The following is a 25,953-nucleotide window of genomic DNA, read 5'->3' on the forward strand; positions in this document are numbered from 1 at the left end:
TTGTCAGTTCCACACGTTTTGCATTGCTCGTGCTGTGTGTCACTTTACCTGTTGGATATTGGCTCCTCCAAGTCTTTTCTTCTTCACATCTTTCATCGCAACCAAAGCTATCCTGAGAATGTCTATTTAGTATTGCCATGTTGAATGTCTGATGTTCCAGGATGCAGTTGAGATTGTCCGCAAGGAACCGATCCTCGATTTCTTTTATTTCCAGACAGCACACATTCATTAGCGGATTGTCCATTCCTGCAGCTCCCGCACGAGCACCACTCACCCACCGCCTGATTCACTCGTTCATTAAAGTTTATTTTGTGCCCGAAAAGACCATCTGGCGCCACAACTTTCACATCCAAGGCAGACTTTCCTTCGGTAGGGTTATTTTGTCGTGTTGGCTCGAAGCGATAAGGTTTAATCCTTCCGGGTTTGACGCTAGATGCACGGCTGCGTTGCATAGCGCTTCCATCGTGTAGCGTTTACACACTGACGTAAACATCCGGGTTATTTAGTCACGTGTAACAAACATGCCGGCGTTCGATTCATTTTAACATCGGTTTAAAAGTTATTAAATGTACATAAAAAAAATAATCACGTCACCAAATTAATTATTGAAAAAGTAGCAACTTTTTGCTGCTAAAAATGGATCAATAAGTAAAGTGTCCCTTTAATGTTATATACTGTTCGTATTAGTGTAAAGGTACCTTAGTGAATAAGATCGGAATGTGTGTGTAATATGTGTGTCCAATATGATCTAACATTTATTCTTTAGCAAGACATATGAAGAAAGCTGTACATTAAAGTAAATACTTTGTGAGATTTATTGTGAGAAGCATCACTAAAGCCTGCAAATTGTGTTTTTAAGATCTGCATTGACCACAAACTTCTACACAGGTCTATGTTGTTGGTTACATTGGCAGAAATGAAATATTTAAGCAAACGTTTGCAAGATAAAGTACTGTTTTTTCGATTTTAATATGTGAGCAACTTGATGCTAATGAATAAAACATGATACAGGGCATGCCAGGGGAAGCTGAAAAGTGTGTTCGTCTACTGCATTGTTTACTGTTTTATGTTTAAATGCTCTTGGCTACAGAACAATGAATTTAAATTTAACAAATGTAAGGACCACTCCATCACACACAACCACAAAATGATCTTCAGAGATACAGTACATTGGGTGTGGGCAAAAATGAAATTTACAAGCCTCAATTCCAGTGAAAACGTAAATCAAAACTGAATGCAATGATTTGGAAATCCTTTTAATGCTATATTCGATTTAAATACACTACAAAAAAAAAAGAAAGATATTTAATGTCCAAAGAGATCAACTATTGTGTTGCTGTTGTATTTAGCATTTCATAATGCACCACACATTTTCAATGGGAGACAGGTCTGGACTGCTGGCAGGTCAGCCTACGACTTGCTGTTGTATCATGTGCGGATGTTGCTTGGCAATAGCTTGCTGAAATAAGCAGAAATATTGCTTTGGCGGTGGCATATGTTTCTCCAAAACCTGTATGTAGCTTTCAGCATTAGTGGTGCCTTCAAAGATGTGCAATTTACCGATCTCATGGGCACTAACACATACCATCACAGATGCTGGCTTTTGAACTTTTCACTGATAAAGTCTGGATGGTCTCTTTGGCCCGAAGGACATCCACGATTTTCAAAAAACAATTGAAATGTGGACCACAGCATACTTTTCCACTTTGCACCAGTCGATGTCGGATTAGCTCGCGCCCAAAGAAGCATTTGCATCTGCATTTTTTATATAGCATGTTTATATGGTAGCCTAACTTGCATTTGTAAATGTAGTGACGAACTGTGTTAACTGACAAGCGTTTTCTCAATTGTTACTCAGGCCACGCGGCAATGCCTTTGACACAATAATGCCAGTATTTAATACAATGCTTCCTGAGGAATTGGAGGTTACGAACATTTGTTTATGCTATGACATTACTGAAGACAACTCATATAGCTGGATGGACAGATGGATGTTTATGTTTGTGTCTCAAGAAAATGAAGATGCTGAAATGACAGCATATTGTGCATAATCAAATCAGCCCCCACTCTACAGTTCCATTTCTCCTTCACTCATCATCTGATACCTCCAGACTGACAGCTCTCAGGACGGCACTCAACTTCACTTCAACTAAACGTGACACACACACAAATACGGTTCCTGCTGGTGACTTTGGGACGGACAGACAGTTCCCCTCCGGCCCAATCGTGCCCCTGCTAAATGACATCTATGTCTAAACTTCCAGTTAATTACCTGCCCTCGCAAGCTCATTTCCTTTCAGCTCACTGAGCCATTCCCCAGTGGCACTGTCTAAAAAGGACAAAGACCCTTCTCCAGTCCACTGGCTTTGCGTGTCTACCGGATGACTGGGGTTACTGTGAAACAGTTGTCACATACCTCAGGGGTTTGTGCTGGAGTGATGCTAGTACACAGAAAGCTGCCTACTTGCTAACTCACAGCTACTACAGTCAGAATATTTGGAAGCATCCTTACATTCTTAATGAGTTCATGAATTATGAATGGATTGCTTGTTTTCAATTTTATTCTCGACACCCATCAAATCTTGACAGTTCAATGGGATGCTTAAACACTGTGCTACACACAGTGCCCAGCACAAGTCTATCTAGCGTCAGATGCAGTCTAACAGTGTGCATTGGTGGAGTATTCTTTCTTTTGATATTGTCCTAGACTGGCACTGTGGAAGAAACAACTAATTGTTTCTTTCAATGATTCAGAGGGATTGTCCCACACTTTTGTCATATTTATGAATGAAATATGATGACATTCACCACACACATCCACAGAGATCAGAATCTGTTTGCTTGCTTACACCACATGTTCCACAACTTAGACCTGCTTTAAGCTGGTCTAAATTACAGTCAACTTTTTGTCACTAAATTGTCTAGTACACCGGAACGCCCAGCAACACCCAAACACGATAATCTAGACTTGCCCCTGGATGAATATGAAGATGTACCAGCTCCTGTCTACCAAAATAGGGCCCATGGTGTCAATATTTATTTTGAAATTATTGACCATATCCGCAAAACTTAATTTTTCCACTATCTGCTATCAGACAGCTTTACAAAATCCTATTTATTGCATGCTTCGGATCTTTAACACTTTGACTCCTGCAGTTGCCATTTCGCCACTGCTGCCATCTAGAATCAGTATTTACCACACAGCCGAAGAAGCAGTGTCACCACTGGTTGTACCATCCAGGAAGCGCAAGGGGACGAAGGGGACGAAGCTAGCTGCATCTTGATTTAAAATGACAATGATCTGCATATGAAGTAGTGAACAAAACGCCTAATCATGCACTCCTTGGATAATGTCTGCTTTAATGGCTTACGGACAAGGTTGTTGGGGATAATTCATCTCAGGTGAGATTACAAATTCAAATGCCAAGATAGCAGTTAAAAGTCACATTTTTAGATAGACATCCACCTTGAGAAGCGAAGGTCTCAATTTACTTTTTTTTTTAAAGTGAAAATGAGCTGCAGCAGACTGTGGATATGCTTTAAATGGAGGGATAGGCAATAAAGGACAACTTTATGTTCCCGAAAAAGGCAATCTAGACGATATCACGCTATTGTTGCAAATTCACACCATTGTGAACAGCAAGGCTGACATAATAGCTGTCCAGATGACACTTTCTGCTAATAATACTAATCCATTTGAGTTACAGCCGCCAAATGCTTCCCTAAATCCTTTCATACGAGCAGCTGTGACAAACATTTGGGTTTCTTCATGAGTCGCTCAGGATGTGACACCACAATTTACAGGGATGCTTTCCATCCAACAAGTAGAGAGGAAGTGGACAGAGTGGAGTGTGAAAGAGAAAGAAATAAGCGAAGAAGGCGGAAAGATGCATGGGATGGGATGGGTAGGGGAGAAGGGGTAGCCAGTAATCCACTCAAATACATATTCAATCCTCTTTCCCTGGCTCAGCCTGCCAATCAGTGCATCCTCTAGAAAAAGTGCTTTGTATTTTTTTTCTTCTCTCAAACTAACAGCTGTTTTTAACACTGCAAACCAATTACGATGGAAGGAACAAATAAAGAACAGGGAGATAAAACCTCAAGTCCTGCAAAAGTTTGAACTTAAACTCAAACGAAAAGTAATGACTTCATTTGACAGCACATATTAGTGATAACAAGTTAAAACTAATACTGCAACAACAATATTACTACATCAATGTACACTATTCTTTATTTGGATAAGAAAATATATCCATTATTGATGCCCAGAAGGGCAATTCGAGTGTTACCGCAGTTTAAACACAATAAAATCATTAAATCAAAAAGAAAAAAATGGATCAAAACCAAACTACTCAGAGTAGATCGCTACTGTAAATTAGCATCCATCACCACAACCTCTAAATTCCTAATGCCTATCATTAAGATTTTAAATGAATGTCTTAAGATTTTGCTAATTTAACATGAATGTAAAGAAGAAACAATCTTGAAATCCTGGTTTATTGCTCTATACCACAGGTGTCAATCCCCCTTTTAAAATAAATGTAATAATATTTGAACACACAGGTTTTAATGGCCACTGATTTCAAAACTAGTTATCCACTACTGTTGTTTATGTTTAAGTAATGTGAGACGATCATGCATATTTTAAGGTTGACAGTCATACTGACCCTTTAGGAAACAATAACAAAAATTACAAAATGTGTTTGACACCCCTACATACTGCTGCATAATCCTGTTCTCTAACATACCAAGATTGACTTAATTGTCTTAATTACCAGAAATAGTCATACTTTAATGCTTGAAAGACCTTTTAATGAAATTGAATTTTCTATAAAGCATGACAGAAGCATAATTTTAGAAAAAGACCAGATTATTTTATTTTATCTCTCTCTCTCTTTTTTTTTTTTTTTTTTTTTTTTTTTTTTTTAAATAAACAAGCTGTAGGAAGCCGACTTCCTTCCTTATCATTCCTGCATTTCCTGGGCTGTCATAACTGAGCTCACTCAAAGCTTAGATACATCTTTTGAAGAGATAGCCATCTACTTTAGATAGTGCTCCATCATGGCAATTTAAATGATCAATTAAATGATAAGAACAAAAATAATACCCTGCTAAATGTAGACAACTAAAATTCCGCCGTCAATTGACATTATTTGGTCCAGCTGACATCCAATCATCATTTCCTAGCCTCACAAAAGACAGCCGTTTTACTATTTTTCTCCACAAATGGCGCTGATCATATCAACAGTTTAAGTTAATATGCGGAACCTGTGATTGCTGAAGCAGGAAACATGATAGTCTCTTGATGAAGTCTCTTCGCTTATGAAACAAACCCTCTGCGGTGCATATATGCTACAAGATTTAACCTTTTCGGCCAATTTTTGGATGATTATTTATGTTAAGGAGTTTAATAATTTAAAAGTAATAATTTACAACGTAAAATCTTATAATGTGGTGTGCTACTCATATTCTAATATCACATTTTATTTTTCACGTTATTTAATGCACACTTTGTTGTCTAGTTGCACTTGTTTTATTAATACATACTTCTTTAGTAATTCTCAAATCCTCAAAAGCCTTATTAATAGAGCATCGCTTGTGTTCAGATGAGAGAGTAGGATTATCCTTCATGTTTACGAAGCAAAAGTAGTCCTTTTAGTGATTTGGGCGAAATTCCATTATTTTTGCTGCAAAAAAAACAACAACAATAATAATATTATGTGTGATAAGCCTCACAGAAGATGCAACCGTAGAGCGGAGGTCAGACTCAGAGTGTTGTTTTTGTCCGGAATTTAAAAGGCTTAAACTTGTGCACTGTCGAGTGCCACATGAACATGAGACTTTCATTTGTCAACAACAACACAGCTACAGAGACAGCCATCTCACAAACACGAGCACGCACACACAAGTTCATAAAAATTGAAATAATACTGTGCAAAGAGCTTACGGGATAATCCCAGAAAGTGGAATGTACTACAACGTCATAGGAATTAAATTCCTTCTTCGTCCAAAAAAAGAACATGCAAGGATGGGTCAGGGGATGACACACATATTTGATAGATGGGCCAGACTGAAGACCTTTTCAAATGTAAAACTTCTTGTTAAAGTATTTATTTTCTCTTGAACTGTGGGTTTTATGTTTCAACTAAAAAACAGCAATAGTTAAGTGAATATATGGAATTGATCATTTATTCACAGATTTTTTGGGGGTCAGGGCCGTATGTCATGATCTCTGTGAAAATATTCTGGTCTGCTACTGTGTCTTGTCAGGCCAATGGCGACAGAGCAGTCTCACAGGGGTCATGCTCTTGGAGGATAAGCCACCATAGTGACTGACAAATAGCCATAATACAATATGACTTTATCACAACTCATCCACTGTAATGACTAACTCATGCTAGCAGGCTTAATGACGTCCATATGGACCTGGATAAACACTATTTGCTGCGCATGTTTCTCTCAGAGCTACATTCACAACTGCTTTGCCAGTTGGCGAATCACCAGACCTGAAAGCCAGTGAGTGCCCCGTGCACTTAAGTTGAACAATTAAGAAGTAATATAGCAGCGCTCTTTGCAAACATGTCTGTTAAAGAAGGACATAGGCTACTGTATAATATAGCATTAGGGAGTGCACTTCTGCCGCAACCAAAACAAGAAACAGAACGCCGAACCAAATGAAAAGTTGTGTGTGTCTTTACAATAATCCGCTGCAATCCAAAGAGATTGCAAAATGGCAAGAGGAGAAATGTTTCCAACTGTACTAGACAATAATCTATGAAGCAAAATAGTTCATAATGGATACAGAGCAATTTAAGGTTTTAACGGTAGAAAATCAGGGCACGCAAATAAGGTAAAGATAATGATAACAATTGAAAATGTGGATTTAAGACCCATCTACATTTCCCTTGTGGAAATTAACAAATTGTCCTCCATGACATTGTTTATATTTAGCATACAACATGAAATATGACATTGTGTTTTGTTTCGGACGGACAGTTTATCTTTTATCTGCACTTTTTTTTTTTTTTTTTTTTTTTATTGCAAAGACAAGCACACATTTCACCTTGAGACAACCTTTCGTGTCTGCCAGCTCTGTGCCACTCAGCACCTTTTTTCCCCCGGACTCTAGAAATGATTATCAGTCACTGTGGGGTATGTTAACAGCGGCCAACTTGGTATGCTATTTTTGATATTCATCCCACAATCTGATATCCTCAAATTGCACCATGGATAATAACATTGCATGTTTGTGGTTTCACTGCTTAGTTGTAACATTGGGCCTCATTCAAAAAACAAAGAATAAATCTGCTCCTCGTCACACTTGGGCACCAGGTTTCAAGTGTCAAACTATGCGTTCATATGTTCATTATCAAATTAAGTTCAGGAATTCCACTTGGATTTTATTTCTTAAAGAGACGGTTTGTAGATTTTTTTTTTTTTTTGCTATCGATTGGTGAACTAATAGAATGCAACGTCCTAAATTCAAAGCGTGTGCATTTCAAAGTGTACACATTATGGTGCCTCAGAGAGACCACGTTTCACAAGCCTACCATGAATTACTACGTTTGTTAAGTTTGTCTCCTTTGAATATCCGTATCAGAATGAAGGCAACAAAACGTGTCAGCCTCCTGTAAGGTGCAGTGCAACCAATGTAAAATAATTAGCAATTGCTAGACATACGATTTTATAAATGTACGTTGATGTGATAGAACATATTATTTTGCATGTTACTGAAATGAATCGGGTTTTGTTTTTGTTTTTTTAATGAGTGAAATATTGAAAACTCAAAAAATCCTGCACACTGTCTCTGTCAAATATCATTGCTTTCTGAACTAAAGCTACCATCAGCTTAATCTGTCTGATAGTGCGGTTGTGAGGTTCTAAAATAAAATTACAATATTTCATTATCTTTAAAGAGGAAGTCAACCTTAAACATTTATTGACAATAATATGTTATATGTGACCTCACTAGCATAAAATTCCGATTAACATTGCATTGGTGGAATACGAGTTATGAAGCAAAATCCAGCCATTTTAATCCATATCAAGGGTTTCAAGGGTCGGCCATTTTACTACTTCTCAACTGAAGATGACATCACAGTTGCTCAGAGCTCAGGCAACGACTAATCACAGCTCACTTGTTTTCTGAAGCTGAGCTGTGATTGGTTGATACCTGAGACCTGAGCAACTGTGATGTCAATTTCATGCGACAGCAAGTGGCAAAATGGCCGCCTTCTGATATAAAAATTGCTGGATTTTACTGCATAACTCATATTCCACTAATGCAATATTACACAGAATACCGTATTTAGACTAGACTGCATAGAACATATTATTGTCAACAATTTTTGGGGGGGTTGACTTCCCCTTTAAATGATTCTGTCACATGCATATAAACGTACCATTCATTCCGTTATAGATGCTCCGATGATGTGGTGACAACTCCTCTCCAGCTGACCTCCTCTGCGCGTCTCTAATTGGGCTGCCAAACTTCCCTTGGTCAGGACTCAGACTGTATTGGTGCCTATGAGTCTCTGGACTGCCCCCTTGGACTATACAACTTTTGTCAACATGCTCACTAGTCCCTAAATGTGCATGGCGAGGCTCAGGGCTCTCACAGCCGGTACTGCTAACGCTGCTCCTGTGGTGCCTCTGATAGAGGTCACCGCTGCCACCCTGGCCCAGGTAGTGCTGCCTCTGGCCTAAAAGAAGGTCAGAGCTGTAGTGCTTTGGGTGCTGCTCTGGACTACTCCGTCCCACGTTCCTTCCATATTTCTCTGGGCTCAAGCCTCGCATGACCCGGCTGTGGTCAGGCACTGATATGGAGCCGCAACGTGGTCGACAGAGTTGGGGCAAAGTGTACGGGTACTCCAGACTTGTACTCCGGTGACGCCCGGCCGGGTGTTCAGGGCTAGACACTTCCCTGTCTGACATTCCTCCTCCTATGGCACTGATACTGCTACATCGAGGTTTATGCGCCAGCTCAGGACTCCCCTTTTCCCCGGAATTTCCGAGACCGCCCACTCCAACAGCCAGGTGGGTTTGCTTATGCTGATGGTGATCTGAGCTGTCAGCGCTCCCTGCACTCGAGGTGCTACTCCCATCTCCAACATCCCTCATTAGGAGCCCCTGCCCAGGGACTAGCAGCAAACTGTTCTGGCTGTCTATGGAGTTTCGGGACCCCACGCCCATTCCGACACTCCCACCAGTTCCTCCCCCTCCACCTACTAATCCTTTGTCCTCATCCAGGAGGAGGCAGAGCTCTTTCAGCTCCAGGTTCTCGCGGATGACCTCCTCCTGTCGAAGCTCTAATTCCTTGAGTTTTTGCAGATAAAGGGTCACCTCTTTGCGCATGATGCTTGAGCTGTAACGGCCCAGACGCTGCCACTCCCTGGACACACGCTTTCCTTTTTGGCGGTCATCATCCAGGAAGCAGCACAAGTCTCGCAGTTCACGGTTGTCTTCCTGCAGCTTCTGATTGATGTCCTGACAGGGAGAAATAGAAACATGAGCGGAAGGCAGATTCATTGGCGCGACCTTTCGGCCCAAGGACTGGCAGCATTGTTAATGCTAATCAGAGCCAGAACGTGTTTGTGTTTTGATAAAATGTTAAATTATTTTTCAGTGTCAAAGTACAGTGTCATTTCCAATTTCATAACAATGATTATAAATTAACCACCGCATGCAATCATATTGACCTAGTGCAAATTATTTGGGTCTAGCTGGCAATGTACTGACTCACTGTGTGGCATTCATAATACAGCACATCAGAAAGCTCTGCAGGAGCTTCACCCTGAGGTAAAACTATAGGATGGGGAAACTTATGACTTCAGTGGTATCCCCTTCAACTTCACCTTATCACCTCTGGCAAAGATTCCCCTTCATTCCTCTTTGTGTAACAATTTTACTTTCCTCAATCTGTCCTCTCCCGCCCTTTCGTTCTCTTGCCTTCCTATAGCCTCCAGTTCTTTCCATTGTAATTAGGTAGCTTGGATTGGTGGGGAGGTGACAGGGACTCCAAGAAAAGCAAATGATTTTCATGTGATGCTACACCAGGCTGGCTTTCTGCTTCAACTGTAAACAATGTGAACATTGTGCACTTTTGTCACAGTAAGTATAAAAGATCCACAATATTTTGGGGAGACTTTTGTTATAATCAAAACAATTGGCATTTGGCTGTAGATTGCGTTACACTGTACACAGCATCTAATCTATAAATCAAATAACATTCTAATCTACATTTATCCCCATTAGAGTCATGGGCGAGCTGGATTCTATCCCATTCACACTCACCATTCACACACATTAAAGAAAATTTAGAGTATTAATGAACCTAATGTGCATGTGGGAGTGCAGTGACAACCCACGCAAGCATGGGAAGAACATGCAACCTCAGTATGAAGGGCAAAGCCCAAATTCTAACCCTGACCTCAGAATTGAGGCTGTAATAACCACTCGGCCACCTCCACCACCAACAAAGACATGATAAGATGCAACTTTACTGACAAGAGGGTGAGTAGAGCTAAATATGATGTGCACTTGGACTATATACAGGCCCACATAATGGCACAATGAACTTCAGGATAACCTCGAGTCTGGCACCACATTTGCTGTTCATCACGCCCACTACTGTACAAGCACTCAGGTGCATGCGCTCCAATGCTATATGATCTCATCCCTCACGAAATGCTCGCCCCCTCACCTTCAGCCCCCTGATCTCGTTCAAATGCAACTGTAAGCTGCGATTGACCTCTCGGATGAGATTTCCGTGGTCCAGAATCACGCTCATCTTGTCGGCCTCCGAGCGTCTCAGGCGCCTCACCAGGTCCTCCTTGGTCCACTTAAGCAGGTCCTCATCCGACAAGCCGGAGACGTCGTCCGCCGGACTGTCGGTCTTGGCTATTGACAGCTGCACCTGAGGCTGGGGCGGTGGAGTCGCTTTCTCCATTGGTAAAGCTCCTCCGGTACCGACAAAGGGCGGAAAATATTCAGAGGCTTGCTGGTAGTCTCTGCTCGCATCCGCTCTCCGACTGACTCCTGGTTAAAGGTTATCGTGTAGATGTCCGAGGCATAGTTTTTTTTTTTTCGCCGCCTTTGCTCTCGACACGTCTGCTGCTCAACACTCTCTGCAGGCGCAACAGCTGACGATGCCGGCTGAGTGCTGGGAGGACGCTCTGACTCTGCCGTCACTGCAACATCACCACGGTAAAGGTGTAGTAGTACTATGTGCTAACGGAACCTTCTCTTCCTGTTGCTTTTTTCCCCCTTTACCCCAGCTACAGCTCCTGAGAACGTGAGAAATAGTAGGCGAGCCTTTAGCGTCACGTTCGCTCACACAATGAAAGCCAGGGAGGAGAGTCTGTGGGCAACAACGTCATATATTCTCTCTCTCTCTCTCTCTCTCTCTCTCTCTCTCTCTCTCTCTCTCTCTCTCTCTCTCTCTCTCTCTCTCTCTCTCTCTCTCTCTCTCTCTCTCTCTCTCTCTCTCTCTCTCTCTCTCTCTCTCTCCAGGGTTGGTTGACTATCGTGGAAAAAAAAAAGAGTAGTTGCAGCGCCATCTAGTGTTTATAGCTACTGGATTTTTAGGCCTCAATGGGGCCTGAGCGTAGTAATTTACCACTTTCTATTTCTGCCCATAGTGAGGTATTGAATAACTAGGCCTATAAAAGTAACCAAATTAACCTGGGTAGCCTATATGCATTGCAGTACAAGTGACATCTGGTTTATTACCATTCCCAAAACCTGCAACAGCAATGCGCAAACATTTCTATTTATATACTGTATATTATATATAAAGATGTGTCAGGGTTAGGCAAGTACCGATAATGATCAGGAAATACAAATTACAAGAATAGACATAGACTTAGACTTGACTTTATTGATCCCTTTGGGATGGCTCCCTCTGGGAAATTTACATGTCCAGCAGCAATAAGAACAGATGATAAAATCAATCAATAAATAAGGTTATTACACCAGAGATTGAATTAATAATAATAATAATAATAATAATAATAATAATAATAATGAAAAATAAAAACTCAATCAATCAATAAATAAGGTTATTACACCGAGAGATTTAATTAATAATAATTAATTTCCTGCAATTTTAAGGAAAATGCTATACAGTATTGGGAAATATAAGGTAAAGGTCTTGCTTTAAAATATTTGTCATTGTCTTTTTGGGGGAAAATTTTATGTAAGAAAAGTACTATTGGTATCGGTACTTGAACATGTTTAATAGTCCCTGGCCGTCTCAACCATTCACTTGTATGTGTTTGGCTACAATAAATTATTCATATCACAGATTTTGACATTGATTGGTTTGCTAGAGCATCAGATATGCAGTTATAATACAAGATATATCGGTAATTTTATAATTGGCCTATCATAAAATATTAAATATAAAGGCATGGCCAAATGCAAATGGATTTTAATTTTAGAAAAGAGAAATCAGAGGGGGGGAAAAGCAGCAATAACAACGAACTTGACCTTAACTTAAAAATTATTTTGTTTTTCTTCATTCAAATCAACATTCAAATTGATTTCTGTCTTTGTAACGAATTGGGAAAGGGAAGGAAGTAACATCCCATAAAGCAGTCAGCACATCAGGCCATGACAAAGGTACAATTCAACTAGTTTTAAGTCGATGTTTCATCAGAAGAGTTATGAAAATATTTGGTTAAGATTGGAAAGTTCCTTGGTGCTACTTTAAGGTCAAAATTTAAATCTAGGCTAATCTTCTACTTTCACACTCAGTTTTATAACCAACTCCAGAGGAGTCAGTGCCTCACCACCAGTCATGAACCTCACAGCATGTCATTGGTATAAGATATCCTGACTCAGAGATAAAGCTGTAGATACGAAGTATTCTTAAAGGTAACACGAAGAAGTACATATTATTGTAAAAGACACTGACATTGTGTGTGAGAGACTTTATATGGTTTTTATCCTATAAAGGTTAACAAAACATGCAAAAAATAATAATAATAATAAGAAGAAGAGTTTTACTCGATGTACCTTGTATCCCTAAATCTAGAGTCGTTTTAAATATTGCTGACTGGCTTAATTCTAGAAATTCCGACTTCAAACATGAACTGGAAAGCACCGTCGTTTGCGTTGAACGACGGCAACTTCCTGTTCCGAATGCCTGCGGGTACGCCCCTTTTTTACGTCATTGGTATCAGAACCAATCCGAACCCTAGATTCTTGGAGTAACACGTCACTTTACAGCGAGCACCAGCCGGTTGAGAGCGAGTGAACATCCCTAGTTGTCTCTCTATCCTGTTGCTTGTCTAACATTTTTTTCGCTCCAAATGTTGTATTTGTTTTATTAAAATTAACGCTGAACCATTGATACGGACAACACTCGGATCTTAAAGGTAAGCAAGTGTATGTGTTTGTACGGTGAGAAAACGTATCGCAGTTGGGAGGAATTGTCAGAATGTAGATTAATGCTAAGATTCCGTTAGCTATGTAGCATACTGGGCTACCCATTTAGTTGACAGGTCGTGTTTGCAAAACACCAATATGAAACATTTTATACCGTTACCGAATAGGCTTTTATTTTCGCATTACCTTTTGTGTTTGATGTAGCGATGGGTATAATAAACTGTTGGGGACGCCGATGACTTCTACGTACGTGGTCTCGTATGTTGAGTATAGTACATTACTTACAGCACTTTTGGGAAATAAAACACCCTTTGCTCTTTTATGTAAAGACCGTTACCTTGCTATAGAAACGGGTCGTATTTCCTTGTACAGTACTTTTGTACGTGTCAAGGCTTCTCGTCTGGACGAATTTTACGTTTATGAACTTGTAATACACTCTCTGACCGTTGAGGGTATTTTGATCTTTTCAGACTGTTTTCAGTGACTACTTTAAAGACCTACTATTGTCTAAGTGTATGTTAAGTGTTAATATCGATATTGCATATCTTCTTATTTAAAACATCTCGGCAATGTCCATGTCAGTGTAAATTATGCAATGAATTCAAATAAATCAGTCGGCTAATTTTGTGAGGACATTGTGAGTCTTTTTTTTTTTTTTTTTTTTTTTTTTTTTTTTTTTCTTAAGCGAGCATATTCAATGATTTTTTTTAAAATGACATTGGTTTGTTCAAATGTGTCAAGCCTATAAAATTCATTTTTTTAAATCTTTTATTTAACCAGTAATGTGAGATTAAAAAGCTCTTTTTCAAGGTAGCCCAGGTCACAATGCAGAAAAAAGTTAAGTTTCAACACAATTTAAAATTAGATGCAATTTAGATAAAAACAAACAAAAAAAACTAAACAAACATCCTGGTACTGCATAGAATACCGTTGACCCTTGAGGCAACAAATAAGTACTTTTTATTTTTTTTATTTTTTTTTATTTTTTTCTTTCCCTCTCCCCATTTTGGCGAGTAAACAACAGTATGTCCTCTGATAGTTTCCGGCTACAACAGAAAGGTACTCATTTGTTTCCAAAAGGCGTGTATTAAAAAATATTAAACTCACACATCCAAGCACGGGTGGAGTAAAACGTTCCACACACTCATTATAACTCGTTGATCAGGTTTCTTGGGGATGTGTTTGTGCGTCACGTTTTCAAATAGACATTCAAATGTAAATCAAACACTCTTTTACTGTTGATTTAAGACTGGATAAAACCAGAAGCACATTTGGTGTGAGCGTGACTTGTCATCTGTTGGCCCTTTTCTCTGCTGAAGCTTGCTGATGGCCACCTACCAGGAATTCATCCAACAGAATGAGGACAGGGACGGGGTGAGATTCAGTTGGAACCTTTGGCCCTCCAGCCGACTGGAAGCGACCAGGCTTGTTGTGCCAGTCTCGTGCCTCTTCACACCGCTCAAGGAGAGGCCTGACCTGCCCCCGGTCCAATATGAGCCTGTCTTGTGCAGCCGAACTAACTGCAAGGCAGTGCTCAACCCACTGTGGTGAGTTACACCTGCTAACTGTTTTTTTTTTTTTTTTTAAATGCCTTACAACACTAATGTTTCTCATACCGCTTTGAACATGAGTGAGTTTCTTTCATGTTAAATCAGGTGTACTGTATATCATGTCTATATGTTAAACTCTGCTTGAGGTAGGTTCTTCGTTTGGAGTAAGTGTCACAAAATGAATAAAAAGCACATCACGCATTCCTGAGATATGTTGAGTGGTAAATTGACATCATGCATGACAGCTGTTTATTTTTTGAGTGTTAAAAAAAAAGCCTTAGAAATCTGAAAATAGTCTTGTGATAGCAGTAAAGTGTGACAATGAAGCTTCAAAGCACTGTCGTAGATTTCCAATGAAGTACTGCTTTGAAGATTGCTTCAAATCATGTGACATTCCCTGAACGAACCATCTGACCGGTTCACGGTCCAATCGGATGATAATGTGTCATTTGACAGTGGAGCTAACAATTTTGGCTGACTAAGGTCGGGTTCTGGGTACAATACCCAATTTAGGTGGTTTTTTTTTGTTTGTTTGTTTTTTTCCCCCCCGTTTGTTATGTATTTACATTTATTTATATAGTCCGGGTTCCTCCCACATTCCAAAGACATGCATGGCAGATTAATTGAACGCTCTAAATTGTTCCTAGGTGTGATTGTGGGTGTGAATGGTTGTTTGTCTGTGTGAGTCCTGGGTTGACTGGCAACCAGTTCAGGGTGTACCCCGCCTACTGTCCGGACCCAGCTGGGATCCCACGTAATGGCCAATTATGCAGGCACACCCAACCTATGACATAATTCCCCAGAACTGTTAAGCACTAAAACAATACACACACATTCATCATATTTATTTCCAAAAAAGTATTTAGATTTCAAAGCCAGGATGTTTAAAATCTAATGCAGTCATGCTTTGCACCCAAAGAGGGCACCATCTATGAATCTTCAAGAACTAAATTCATTTTCGAAGCAATTTGTTCACTGCTTCACAGAAGCTTCATTTGGTCATAACTAGAAAATACGCACGCGGTGAAAGTCGAGGTTCTTCATACATTTGCATTCATTGTTGCATTCAGAATTATACAATTAGAATTTGACTTCAGTGCTTCCATTGTACATGGTGACAAATGACAATGGGTGTATTGCATTTTTCCGCATAGTTGTGGAATGCTGAACTCTTTTGTGGTTGCTGTTTGTAATTATTGCTTTTGTTAATAAGCAGGATATTTTAAGGTACAATGTGCTCTTTGGGGCACAGCAGATAAGACATCTAGTTTTCATAGATTGTTAATATGTAATCTATTTATTCATCATGAACCGGCTGCAATGGTGGTCAACATCCTAAATGGCCAAAGAAAGTGTGTTACTTTGTGCCACCTGTAAGCCACCAAACATGTTTGTTTTTAATCCATCTTTTACAGTCAAGTGGACTTCAGAGCAAAGATTTGGGCCTGTAACTTCTGCTTCCAGAGAAACCCAGTAAGTACAGTATTTCTAATCACAGGATGTTTTAATAAGCATAAGTATCTTAGTCTTACTAGTTTTGTTGCTGTACACCTCTGTCCGTTTGCAGTTCCCTCCCTCTTATGCCGGAATATCAGAAGTTAACCAACCAGCTGAACTCATGCCCCAGTTTTCCACCATTGAATACATAGTACAGGTACATACAACACGTTCGTACTCCGACCTCAGGCATGGACCTAAGGATAGTACAGTGTACCATGGAAATGCTATTTTGTACATTAGCATACCACATACGGTGAAACAACACTGATGAACACAATTTGCGTCGCTTTACAGCGTGGACCCCCAGCTCCACTGATTTTCCTCTATGTAGTCGACACGTGCTTGGAGGAAGAGGACCTTCAGGCTTTGAAGGAGTCCCTTCAGATGTCCCTCAGTCTTCTGCCTCCCAATGCGTTAGTGGGCCTCATCACTTTTGGGCGCATGGTTCAGGTTCATGAGCTCAGTTGTGAGTTGATCTCCAAGAGCTACGTGTTCAGGGGCACCAAGGATCTCACCTCCAAACAGATTCAGGTGGGTTAAGTGTCTCTGAGGCATCTCCTGAGGCATCTCCAGTTGGATTCATAATAACGCTAGTGTGTCACTATCAAAGATGTCGCTGCCAAGAGATCTCCGGTACATGGAATGAATGACGAGACGCTAGAAATCGCTATGTTCACGACTGAGGTGTTTTGCTTAACATAGAAATCCAGAGGATATGCAATGCTCGCCTGCAGCTTGCTGGCCCTCGTCATGAAAAACTGGGAGGCATGTACACAAAGTGTTCAAATTCCTAAAGTGTTTACGTGATTTGATGTAAATACCTTCAAGTTGAAGATGAAAGTCTGCTGTTGAAGCACAACATGATGGCTTTGTTTTCAGAGCCATCGTTGCTGTGTTTAGGTGCAAGAATAACAAGATGAAGACGTTATGTAATACATGAGCTTATTAGCTCAATTATGTGTGATCATCTTCAGATATAACAATCATGCCTCCATCTCTATTGCAGTGGTGTCCAAACTCTGTCCTCGAGGGGTGGAGTTCTGCAGGTTTTGGATGTTTCTCTTGCTCATCAGTAAGCTCTGCATAAGCCGGATAAGGATCCTGTTCATTGGAACAGGTGCTTTGGAGCAGGAAAACATCCAAAACCTGTAGAACCCTGGTCCTCGAGGCCTGAGTTTGGACCCCACTGCTCTATTGAATCTGAATTATGACATCTCGGTTTATTTACATCAAGACTTATTTAAGAATTTGAACTTTTATTAAGGAGAGTAATGATTAGGTCAGTGTTTTCAAATCTGTAGAGCCAATTTTAAATAGAGCACCTATTCTACATATGGCCACCTGCATTGTAAATCATCCAAAAAAAAAATTAAAAACTATACATATTGATTTCACTTTTAACCTAACAATACAAGACATAATTAACGCACACCGAGACGAAAACCGTGAGCATAAATCCGAGGTACAAACCAAACCATGGATTTTATGAACCATTCTGCCTCTACCAAACTGAAATTTTGTTTGACTGTTGAGGTGTACTCCCATGAAACTTAAGTCGATGGAAACTGAGCCCTGAGCTCACACACCACTTGATGCCATCATTAGTTGTATATGACGATACTCATATTTGAGTAATGCAAACATTTTTTTAATGTATATGTTTTTATTTTATTTTCAGGAGATGTTGGGTTTAACAAAACCTTCTATATCAGGACAGCCAGGACGCCCTCCTGCACCTCAAGATGCCGCGGCCACTTGCAGGTATGAAGAAGTAGCAACACTTAACTGTGCTGCTTGTTGTTAGCGAATGGCTGCTTTGTTTTAAAAAGTGTCACTTTTAAAATGTGTCATGTCTAATGTTTCATATTCAGGTTCCTTCAGCCTGTAAACAAAGTTGATATGAATTTGACGGATTTACTGGGGGAGCTTCAGAGAGACCCCTGGCCTGTTCCTCAGGGTAAAAGGCCTCTCCGATCTACGGGTGTTGCGTTGTCTGTTGCTGTTGGTCTACTGGAGGTATAACACACTACGCCACAAATAAGCTACAATTTGATTACCATGTCAATGATCAATAAGAAATTGACCCATTATATAAGAGAAAAGCTTCATAATGCATTTACAGGGCATACCAAATTTATTAAAATATTTTGGAAAAATAAGACGACAAACATTTGGGAAAGTTTTAAATATACATATTTGTCAGTGTGCTTATCTGCTATGTAAATAGAGTACAAGGGAATATTGATGGTCGTTGCCACTTGATCAAGTCAGAATAAGAAAGTGCACAAACCTTTACCAGATGATAAAGTGTCATATTCTTGTCTAATTGTAGAATCTTATTTAATGTGCAACATGAATGTATTTTTGTTTATTTGGATATCACTATATTAGCTGTCATTTTTAAGGACTAGTCAGCCATGTAACCTGAACTTTAGCCTTTGTGATGATTCCTCCACATGTTGCTACTGTTCACAATGATGCACTCTGCAAAATCGTTATCTTGTGTAGAAACAGTACATGTAATTCTCTAGCTCAAAGGTCAGTTCTGTTTGCATTCTGTCTTTTCCCCTTAACCGTCATTATCCCCTAATCTGTTTGATTATGTAATGCAAGTGCAACCAACCACTCTACTTTAGCTGAGCATTGAGGCCTGATAAGATTAAATTAGGTTTTGTCAGTGACTTCAGACTGGATTGTTTGTCCAGAGGCATGTTTGCCTTACACTCGGGAGGCAGCGAGGCAAATATTGTTGTTCCGTGTTCTTCTTTTATTCATTCTGATGTAACCTGAATTAAACATGGAAGTGCATGCTTCTGCATCTAAACATATTCCTGGGGGCTGTTTTAAACTGGTTTCCTGAAAGATCTTGCTATCAACATTCATTCATATTGGCATCGAGAAATATCCCTTTCCTCAACATGGCAATTCCAATGGTGAACTAGAAAACCTGTGTGTGTGTATATTGCACTGCATTGTATAAAGAAACATGACAGTAGAAAATATACATCTTGATAATGATGCAATCAGTATTGTTTTGGACTTGTAACATGTCAGAATATAAGCAAAAAATATTAGCCATTGTTTTCCAAAGTATTTTTTTGAGTCAACACAAATATAATCACGATGTCTGCTTTCATGAAGGACCACAGAAATCTGACAAAATGTACTGTTGTACAGTGTTAACTGCTCATATTTACTGCCTAATTAAATGTGATTATAGTATTTAAGTTAAGTTGTAACAATCTCTTAGGGCACATTCCCCAATACGGGTGCTCGTGTGATGCTGTTCATCGGAGGCCCCCCGACTCAGGGCCCCGGAATGGTGGTGGGAGATGAGCTGAAAATCCCCATCCGCTCCTGGCATGACATCCAGAAAGATAACGCTCGCCACTTGAAAAAGGCTACAAAGGTGAGCAAATACATGGCTAATGGTGTTTAGTGATAATCTCTTTGGACTAATCATTATACAGTAAATTACATCCTCACTGTTTTCATGTTCTTTTTAACATGCAGTACTATGAAGCCTTAGCCAACCGGTCAGCTGTAAACGGCCACAGTATTGATATCTACGCCTGTGCTTTGGACCAGACTGGGCTGCTGGAAATGAAGTGTTTATCTAATCTCACTGGGTACGTCAGCACCTGACAGCCAAACACTTGCGGGTGTGGGAATGTTTATTTAAGTATTACGTACGCAACATTGTGCAAAACTTACAGGAATTCCATCCGTCCATCCTTTTGCAATCTCTTCTTGTTTAGCAATGTATTTCTTTTATACATATACATATTTGAGCTGAATTTGGAAAATTCACTTTGGGCTTTAGATTTTTAATTTTAGTGTCTCTACTTCAAAATGCTGAGCTCAATTTCACACATTTCTTTCTTCATTATGGTCAAATATTCGACTTGTGTGTAAGACAGAATTTTTTATTTTTTTTGTCATTTCCATTTTATTCATATCAATCAATTAAACGTTTATTTATACAGCAGTTTTCATAATTAAAAAGAAGCACAAAATGCTTAAAAAAAAAAAAATGATAAAAGACACAAACACATTCCTCCCACCCAACAGCCACGGACGAGTAAGAGGACTTACAGTTTATAAAGATGATACAATAAGTAACCTGAATGCTGAGACATATAGTGTACGGGTCTCTTAGTATGCTTTACACAATGAGGTATTTTGGGGCTGATTAACGATCACTGATCAGTGAGTTTAAATAAACCGATTACTGATCCAGTCAGAAGATGCAGCCATATTTCTATTGAAATAACTTATTTAATTGCTGTATATACTTGTGCACTGTTTACTTTGCATCAACACTAGTATTCCCAAGATTTTTTGCCAATGTTTAACAATTCTTACAATGACCCAAGGAAGTAAAGGATGAAAACAAAAACAATATAAAATGTTTATTTGTTGACAATTGAGCAGAAAGTGTTTTTATTTTATTTTTTTTCTATAACAATGTAACTGCTTTCTAAACATGCAATACAAAAAATAACTAAATACTTCATTTGAAACGGGTTAAAAATGACTTGAACTTGTAGATTTAGCAGTCGTATTTACTGGATTGCTGTTTGAAATGAAGTGGGATGCTGATGTATCAACAAAGTATTCTTGTACTTTACTGATGGCGGACATGGGTTATAACATCAGGCTGGAATAATCTACCTCATTTTCTTAGATCAGGGGAAGGGAACTCCCATCCTCAAAGTATCAAACATGTGAATTGTCTCTGCTCTATTCTCAGGGGACACATAGTGATGGGAGACTCCTTCAATACTTCGTTGTTCAAGCAAACCTTCCAGAGAGTTTTCAACAAAGACTACAATGGTGACTTCCGCATGGCATTTGGAGGTATCATGGAGGTCAAGGTAAATAAGTGATTTGTGCTCACAGTTCACGAATTATCCTATTAATGACAGCAGTGTTGAAGTGAATCATAATAATGTCTTAGTTGGGGCTACATTTCAATGATCGTGTATTCCAAAGTTCAACAAACGTGTCTTTTGTGTCCGCGCAGACTTCCCGTGAACTGAAGGTCTGTGGGGCCATTGGACCTTGCGTATCGCTCAACTCAAAGGGCTCCTGTGTATCAGAGAATGTAAGTCATTGTATTCGAGTCCTGTTCATTTGGGCGCTCGTTGTTATTCTTAACAATCCATTGTTTTGTATAGGAGATGGGCATTGGTGGCACAAGCCAGTGGAAAGTGTGCAGTCTCAGTCCGTCCACCACTTTGGGCCTTTATTTTGAAGTGGTGAATCAGGTAGACATATTTGCTTCATCCTCCAGCTCAGGAATGTTAAGTTGTTTTGATTGAGTAAACAATGTTAGGTTATAGTTATTGTGCTTTCTCGTTCTTCAGAATAGGCAGCAGAGTCCATGAAATGAGCTGTAGTTTGACTTGTCTCGCATGATCTGTATATGCAGCACAATGCACCAGTGCCGCAGGGTGGCCGAGGGGCAGTCCAGTTTGTAACCCAGTACCAGCACTCCAACACTCAGAGGAGGATACGTGTCACCACCATTGCCAGGAAGTAAGAATGCTTTTTATTATTGGGTGCATGCAACAGATTATGCTAGTCTGTCAGCAGTTGAATATTGATGTAATGAGATTTAAGTTAGCTGCTCTGAAAAAGGATAAACCTGACCTGCACCCACATCGTCCCACATTGTAATTTGTGTCCCCCACCCAAGCTGGGCAGATGCACAGTCCCAAATCCAGCACATTGAGACATCATTTGATCAAGAAGCAGCCGCCGTGCTCATGGCTCGTCTGGGAGTCTTCCGAGCAGAGTCGGAGGAGGGGCCTGATGTCTTGCGCTGGCTCGACAGGCAGCTCATTCGCCTGGTGAGTGACTCGCCGCACGACGTGAAGGACACGGCACTGTTCATATATTAGAAATATGCTTTTTTTTTCTTTTTTTTTTACATGTCTGCTGTCTTTTGCAGTGCCAAAAGTTTGGTCAGTTCAATAAAGATGATCCGACATCCTTCAGGCTGTCAGAGTCGCTGTCACTTTACCCTCAGGTGCATTACTCGCATCTACAATGTGATTTCTTAACATTATAAAAAGACGGTTACATGGGCATGAACGTGACACTACTCTTAAATTTAGAAATGACGTTTTAACAAGGTCTTGTTTGTCCCTTGCAGTTTATGTTCCACCTGCGGCGATCGCCCTTCCTACAGGTATTCAACAACAGCCCAGACGAGTCCTCCTATTACAGGCACCACTTTGTCAGGCAGGACCTGACACAGTCGCTCATCATGATCCAGCCCATCCTTTACTCATACTCCTTTTATGGCCCACCAGAGGTCAGCCTTGCACATTTTACACTATTGATTCTTTGGTGTTGCTCCACGTAAATGTTATTTAAAAAAAAAAAAAAAAAAAGCTTCCAACCAGTGATTGTTCTCCCCCTCAGCCTGTACTCCTGGACAGCAGCAGCATCCTTCCAGATCGAATCTTGCTGATGGACACTTTCTTCCAGCTTGTTATCTACCATGGCGAGGTATGCAGATGAATGCTTGAATTTATTCTAATAGACACATTAACTCATTCACTGCCTTTGACAAGTATACTTGTCAATTGTATTTTTTAGAGCGGTGCTAAATGGGGGCGAATCTGAGCATGCTCCACTGTAAATATCAAACTTGGAAACAACTTTACTGATGCCCAACCACCGGTAGATGACATCATTGCCCCATTTTATAGGAAATAAACACAGTTTCAGAGTCCATGGGAGAAATGGCTGTATTTTGGCAAACCTACATTTTTCTGCTGTCAATTATAAAAGAACGGGACGGGACAAAAAGTAGGGAGTCTATTCTGTTATTTGGTAGATTCGGTTTATATATAATTATTGAATGTAATATCACGTGAGTATTGGAAATGTAAAAATATTCTATAATGACTGGCAGTGAATGAGTTTAATTATATGGGTGCTGCTTGAGAGCATTTGTCAGGTGTTTGTATGGGGTTAATGTAGTGGTGTAATTGATCACAAAAGTCACGGTTCGGATCGGATCACGGATTTGACTCACGGATCGTTCTTCGGATCAGCAAAAAAATAAATAAATATATATATTTTTTATCTTCATTTGATTGTAAAACACCTTTTTCCCCATTAAAATAAATAAATACGTACATTCAAAATGTCTAATAGAGACCTTTGGGATTTAGGAATACAACTTTAAGTGCAATATGAGGCAGAAGCATTCTTATTTTATACATGGTCCATTTGTAAAATAACCAAGTATTAATGGCTTAAAGTTGTGTTCCTAAAGTCTATGCGGCTAAGTTTGACATTTTGAGTTTAATGTTTTTCTTTTTTTAATGGACAAAAGTGTTTTATAAAGTAAACGAAGACCAAGTTCTAGGGCTGGATAAGATGACCTAAAATCAATATCACGATAAATTGGGCAGTTTTACCTCGATAACGATAAATGCATGATAAATTCCACCCAAAAAAAAAAAAAAGATTCGGACCACTAAATATGCCACCTGAAAATAACTGCAGGAATGCAAATTAACTGCTTTTTTGTTGATTTATTAATTTATAACACTTAAAAGGGAATGAACATAGCCTACCAAGATTATACAGTCAAAACAGACGAAAATACGATTCTTTTTTGTTGTTGTTGTTTTTTTAAATTATTATTATTAAAACACCAAATTTACTAACATGGACAAAATGACGTTGGTTAGTGTAGTAAATTTCAGTAATGGTGATTTTTCGGTTAATCGCCCAGCCCTACAAAGTTCTATTTTTAAACATGGAGAGTCAATTAAAAAGTAGCCTTGGTCCAGAATATTGATAAAGAATTCAAGCCAGGCACTCGTAGGTAATGCTAACAACTAGCTGCTAGCAACTTACGTTAGAGACTTCTGGCGTATCATACAATGCATTGCCGCCAATGTATTACTGTATTTGGCCACCTTTATTTTGAAGTTGGCCTTGGGCGGCGTGTTACGTTGAGTACGTTTGAGTTTCCTTGACATGTATGAATGGTGTCCACTGTGAATGCTCACTTTTGTTGTCCCCAAAAAACCAATCAGTGGATCGTAGGCGATCCGAACCGACCACGGATCAATGATGATCCGTTGCACCACTGGGTTAATGACATTAGCCTGTCTTTCTGTCCCCAGACCATAGCCCAGTGGCGAAAAGCAGGATACCAGGAAATGGCCGAGTATGAAAATTTCAAACAGCTGCTCCAGGCACCTTTGGATGACGCGCAGGAGATCCTACAGACGCGCTTTCCCATGCCACGCTACGTCGATACAGAGCATGGAGGTTCGCAGGCCCGCTTCCTGCTCTCAAAGGTCAACCCTTCCCAGACCCACAACAACCTCTACGCCTGGGGACAGGTAACCTTTTTGACTTTAATACTGTCAAATTGTGCATATCTGTGCTTTGGATCATAGATTACCCCAACCTCTTATCTTAAATGAAGTGTAGAATTGCAGTCTCCATGACCAATGGCAGCCTGAGATTTAGATTGTCAAGAGCACTTGCAGAAACCAATCTGTGACCAATGCACTTAGTTCATTAAAGTGATTCAGGAATTAGTCATAAAGGAGATTGGATAGTCTGAATGAGTTGTCGGAGGGTGTTGCATGCGTATCACTGTTTTCATCATCTTGTTGTTGGTGTGTTTGGTGTGCAACTACAGGAAACGGGAGCGCCGATCCTTACCGACGACGTCAGCCTGCAGGTCTTCATGGACCACTTGAAGAAACTGGCTGTGTCCAGCTCTGCGTAGACGTGTCCAACATCTCACCTTCCCTTTGGGGCGAACACAAAATATTGACTTGACATTCCAGTTCAGCTGTCGGCATCCATAAAGTGTCTGCCTCCACATTTCTTTCATTTTTCTCTCGTCTTAACTCAAGTGTGACCTTTCCATTGTTCAAACAGCAAATGATCCCTTTCTATTTCATATTTGATATGACCTTTGACATGCAAAGTGATTCAAATATCCATCCATCCATCCTGTCTGCTTTCTGGAGCACGTATTCCTCACATATTCAAATAATCTTATTATTATTATTATTATTTTTTTCTTTTTACCGAAAGTGTTTCCGTTGCAGCCCACAAAGTGCTGCTTAATGCAAATACATGTTTGTTTGTTTGTTTGTTTGGTCTGGAACTAAAGAAATGAAACGTAGAAAATGTAATTACTGCCCTAAAATAAACTGTAATGTATGTACATTTAACTCCGCCTCTGAAACTTTGACCAGACTGGTTGCACTTATTTGGTATTTAAAAGGGTGAAAAGTGCAGAGTGGATTGCCCTTGAGCGCTTTCTAAGAAAATTCTATCCGAACAGATTATTGTTGTAAAGAATTGAAGTTTATTACGTCGTGGTTTGGATGATCAACATTTGGGTTCATTTGGAACTTTGTTGACAGTCGTCCATTCATCCTGCCTTGGTTACCATCTGGTATTTTGCAGCCAATTGGTTCGCAGATATCTTTGTAATCAAACTCCAATTTAGCTAGAT

The 25,953-nt window shown here is 39.8% G+C and overlaps 2 protein-coding genes across 3 annotated transcripts in view; one reads left to right on the plus strand and one right to left on the minus strand.

Annotated features, from left to right (window-relative positions):
• ccdc85al (coiled-coil domain containing 85A, like) overlaps positions 1 to 11,367 on the minus strand; it is a 26,832-nt gene extending 15,465 nt beyond the window's left edge. The window contains exons 1-2 of the mRNA XM_077523974.1: positions 10,703 to 11,367; positions 8,403 to 9,486 (exon numbers count right to left, since the gene is read on the minus strand). Coding sequence (XP_077380100.1) covers positions 8,403 to 9,486; positions 10,703 to 10,948 — 1,330 coding nt within the window. The 5' untranslated portion in view covers positions 10,949 to 11,367. The remainder of the gene's footprint in view (positions 1 to 8,402; positions 9,487 to 10,702) is intronic.
• Positions 10,791 to 25,666, plus strand: sec23b (SEC23 homolog B, coat complex II component). 2 transcript variants are annotated; one of them, XM_077523973.1, is made up of 19 exons: positions 10,791 to 11,205; positions 14,709 to 14,936; positions 16,355 to 16,412; positions 16,507 to 16,593; positions 16,734 to 16,970; positions 18,118 to 18,200; positions 18,311 to 18,455; positions 19,690 to 19,848; positions 19,953 to 20,068; positions 21,193 to 21,316; positions 21,466 to 21,546; positions 21,620 to 21,709; positions 21,874 to 21,980; positions 22,141 to 22,294; positions 22,396 to 22,473; positions 22,600 to 22,761; positions 22,872 to 22,958; positions 24,596 to 24,817; positions 25,123 to 25,666. In XM_077523973.1, exons 2-19 carry the CDS (start codon positions 14,716 to 14,718, stop codon positions 25,210 to 25,212), a joined length of 2,301 nt encoding a protein of 766 aa, XP_077380099.1. In that variant the 5' UTR covers positions 10,791 to 11,205; positions 14,709 to 14,715; the 3' UTR covers positions 25,213 to 25,666. The 2 variants fall into 2 exon arrangements, with proteins under 2 accessions (XP_077380099.1, XP_077380098.1); XM_077523972.1 differs by lacking the exon at positions 10,791 to 11,205 and adding an exon at positions 13,203 to 13,379.
• Positions 25,667 to 25,953: the final 287 nt, after the last annotated feature.

Source organism: Festucalex cinctus, chromosome 6 (genome assembly GCF_051991245.1).
Source record: "Festucalex cinctus isolate MCC-2025b chromosome 6, RoL_Fcin_1.0, whole genome shotgun sequence".
Classification (NCBI taxonomy): Eukaryota; Metazoa; Chordata; class Actinopteri; order Syngnathiformes; family Syngnathidae; genus Festucalex; species Festucalex cinctus.

Excerpts from the sequence above, each read along its gene's own strand:
- sec23b (XM_077523973.1), top strand. The coding sequence starts at position 14,716 with ATGGCCACCTACCAGGAATTCATCCAACAGAATGAGGACAGGGACGGG. Across the intron at positions 14,937-16,354 it reads GCAGTGCTCAACCCACTGTG|TCAAGTGGACTTCAGAGCAA; the intron begins GTGAGTTACACC and ends CATCTTTTACAG. Across the intron at positions 21,710-21,873 it reads ATTTTGAAGTGGTGAATCAG|CACAATGCACCAGTGCCGCA; the intron begins GTAGACATATTT and ends CTGTATATGCAG.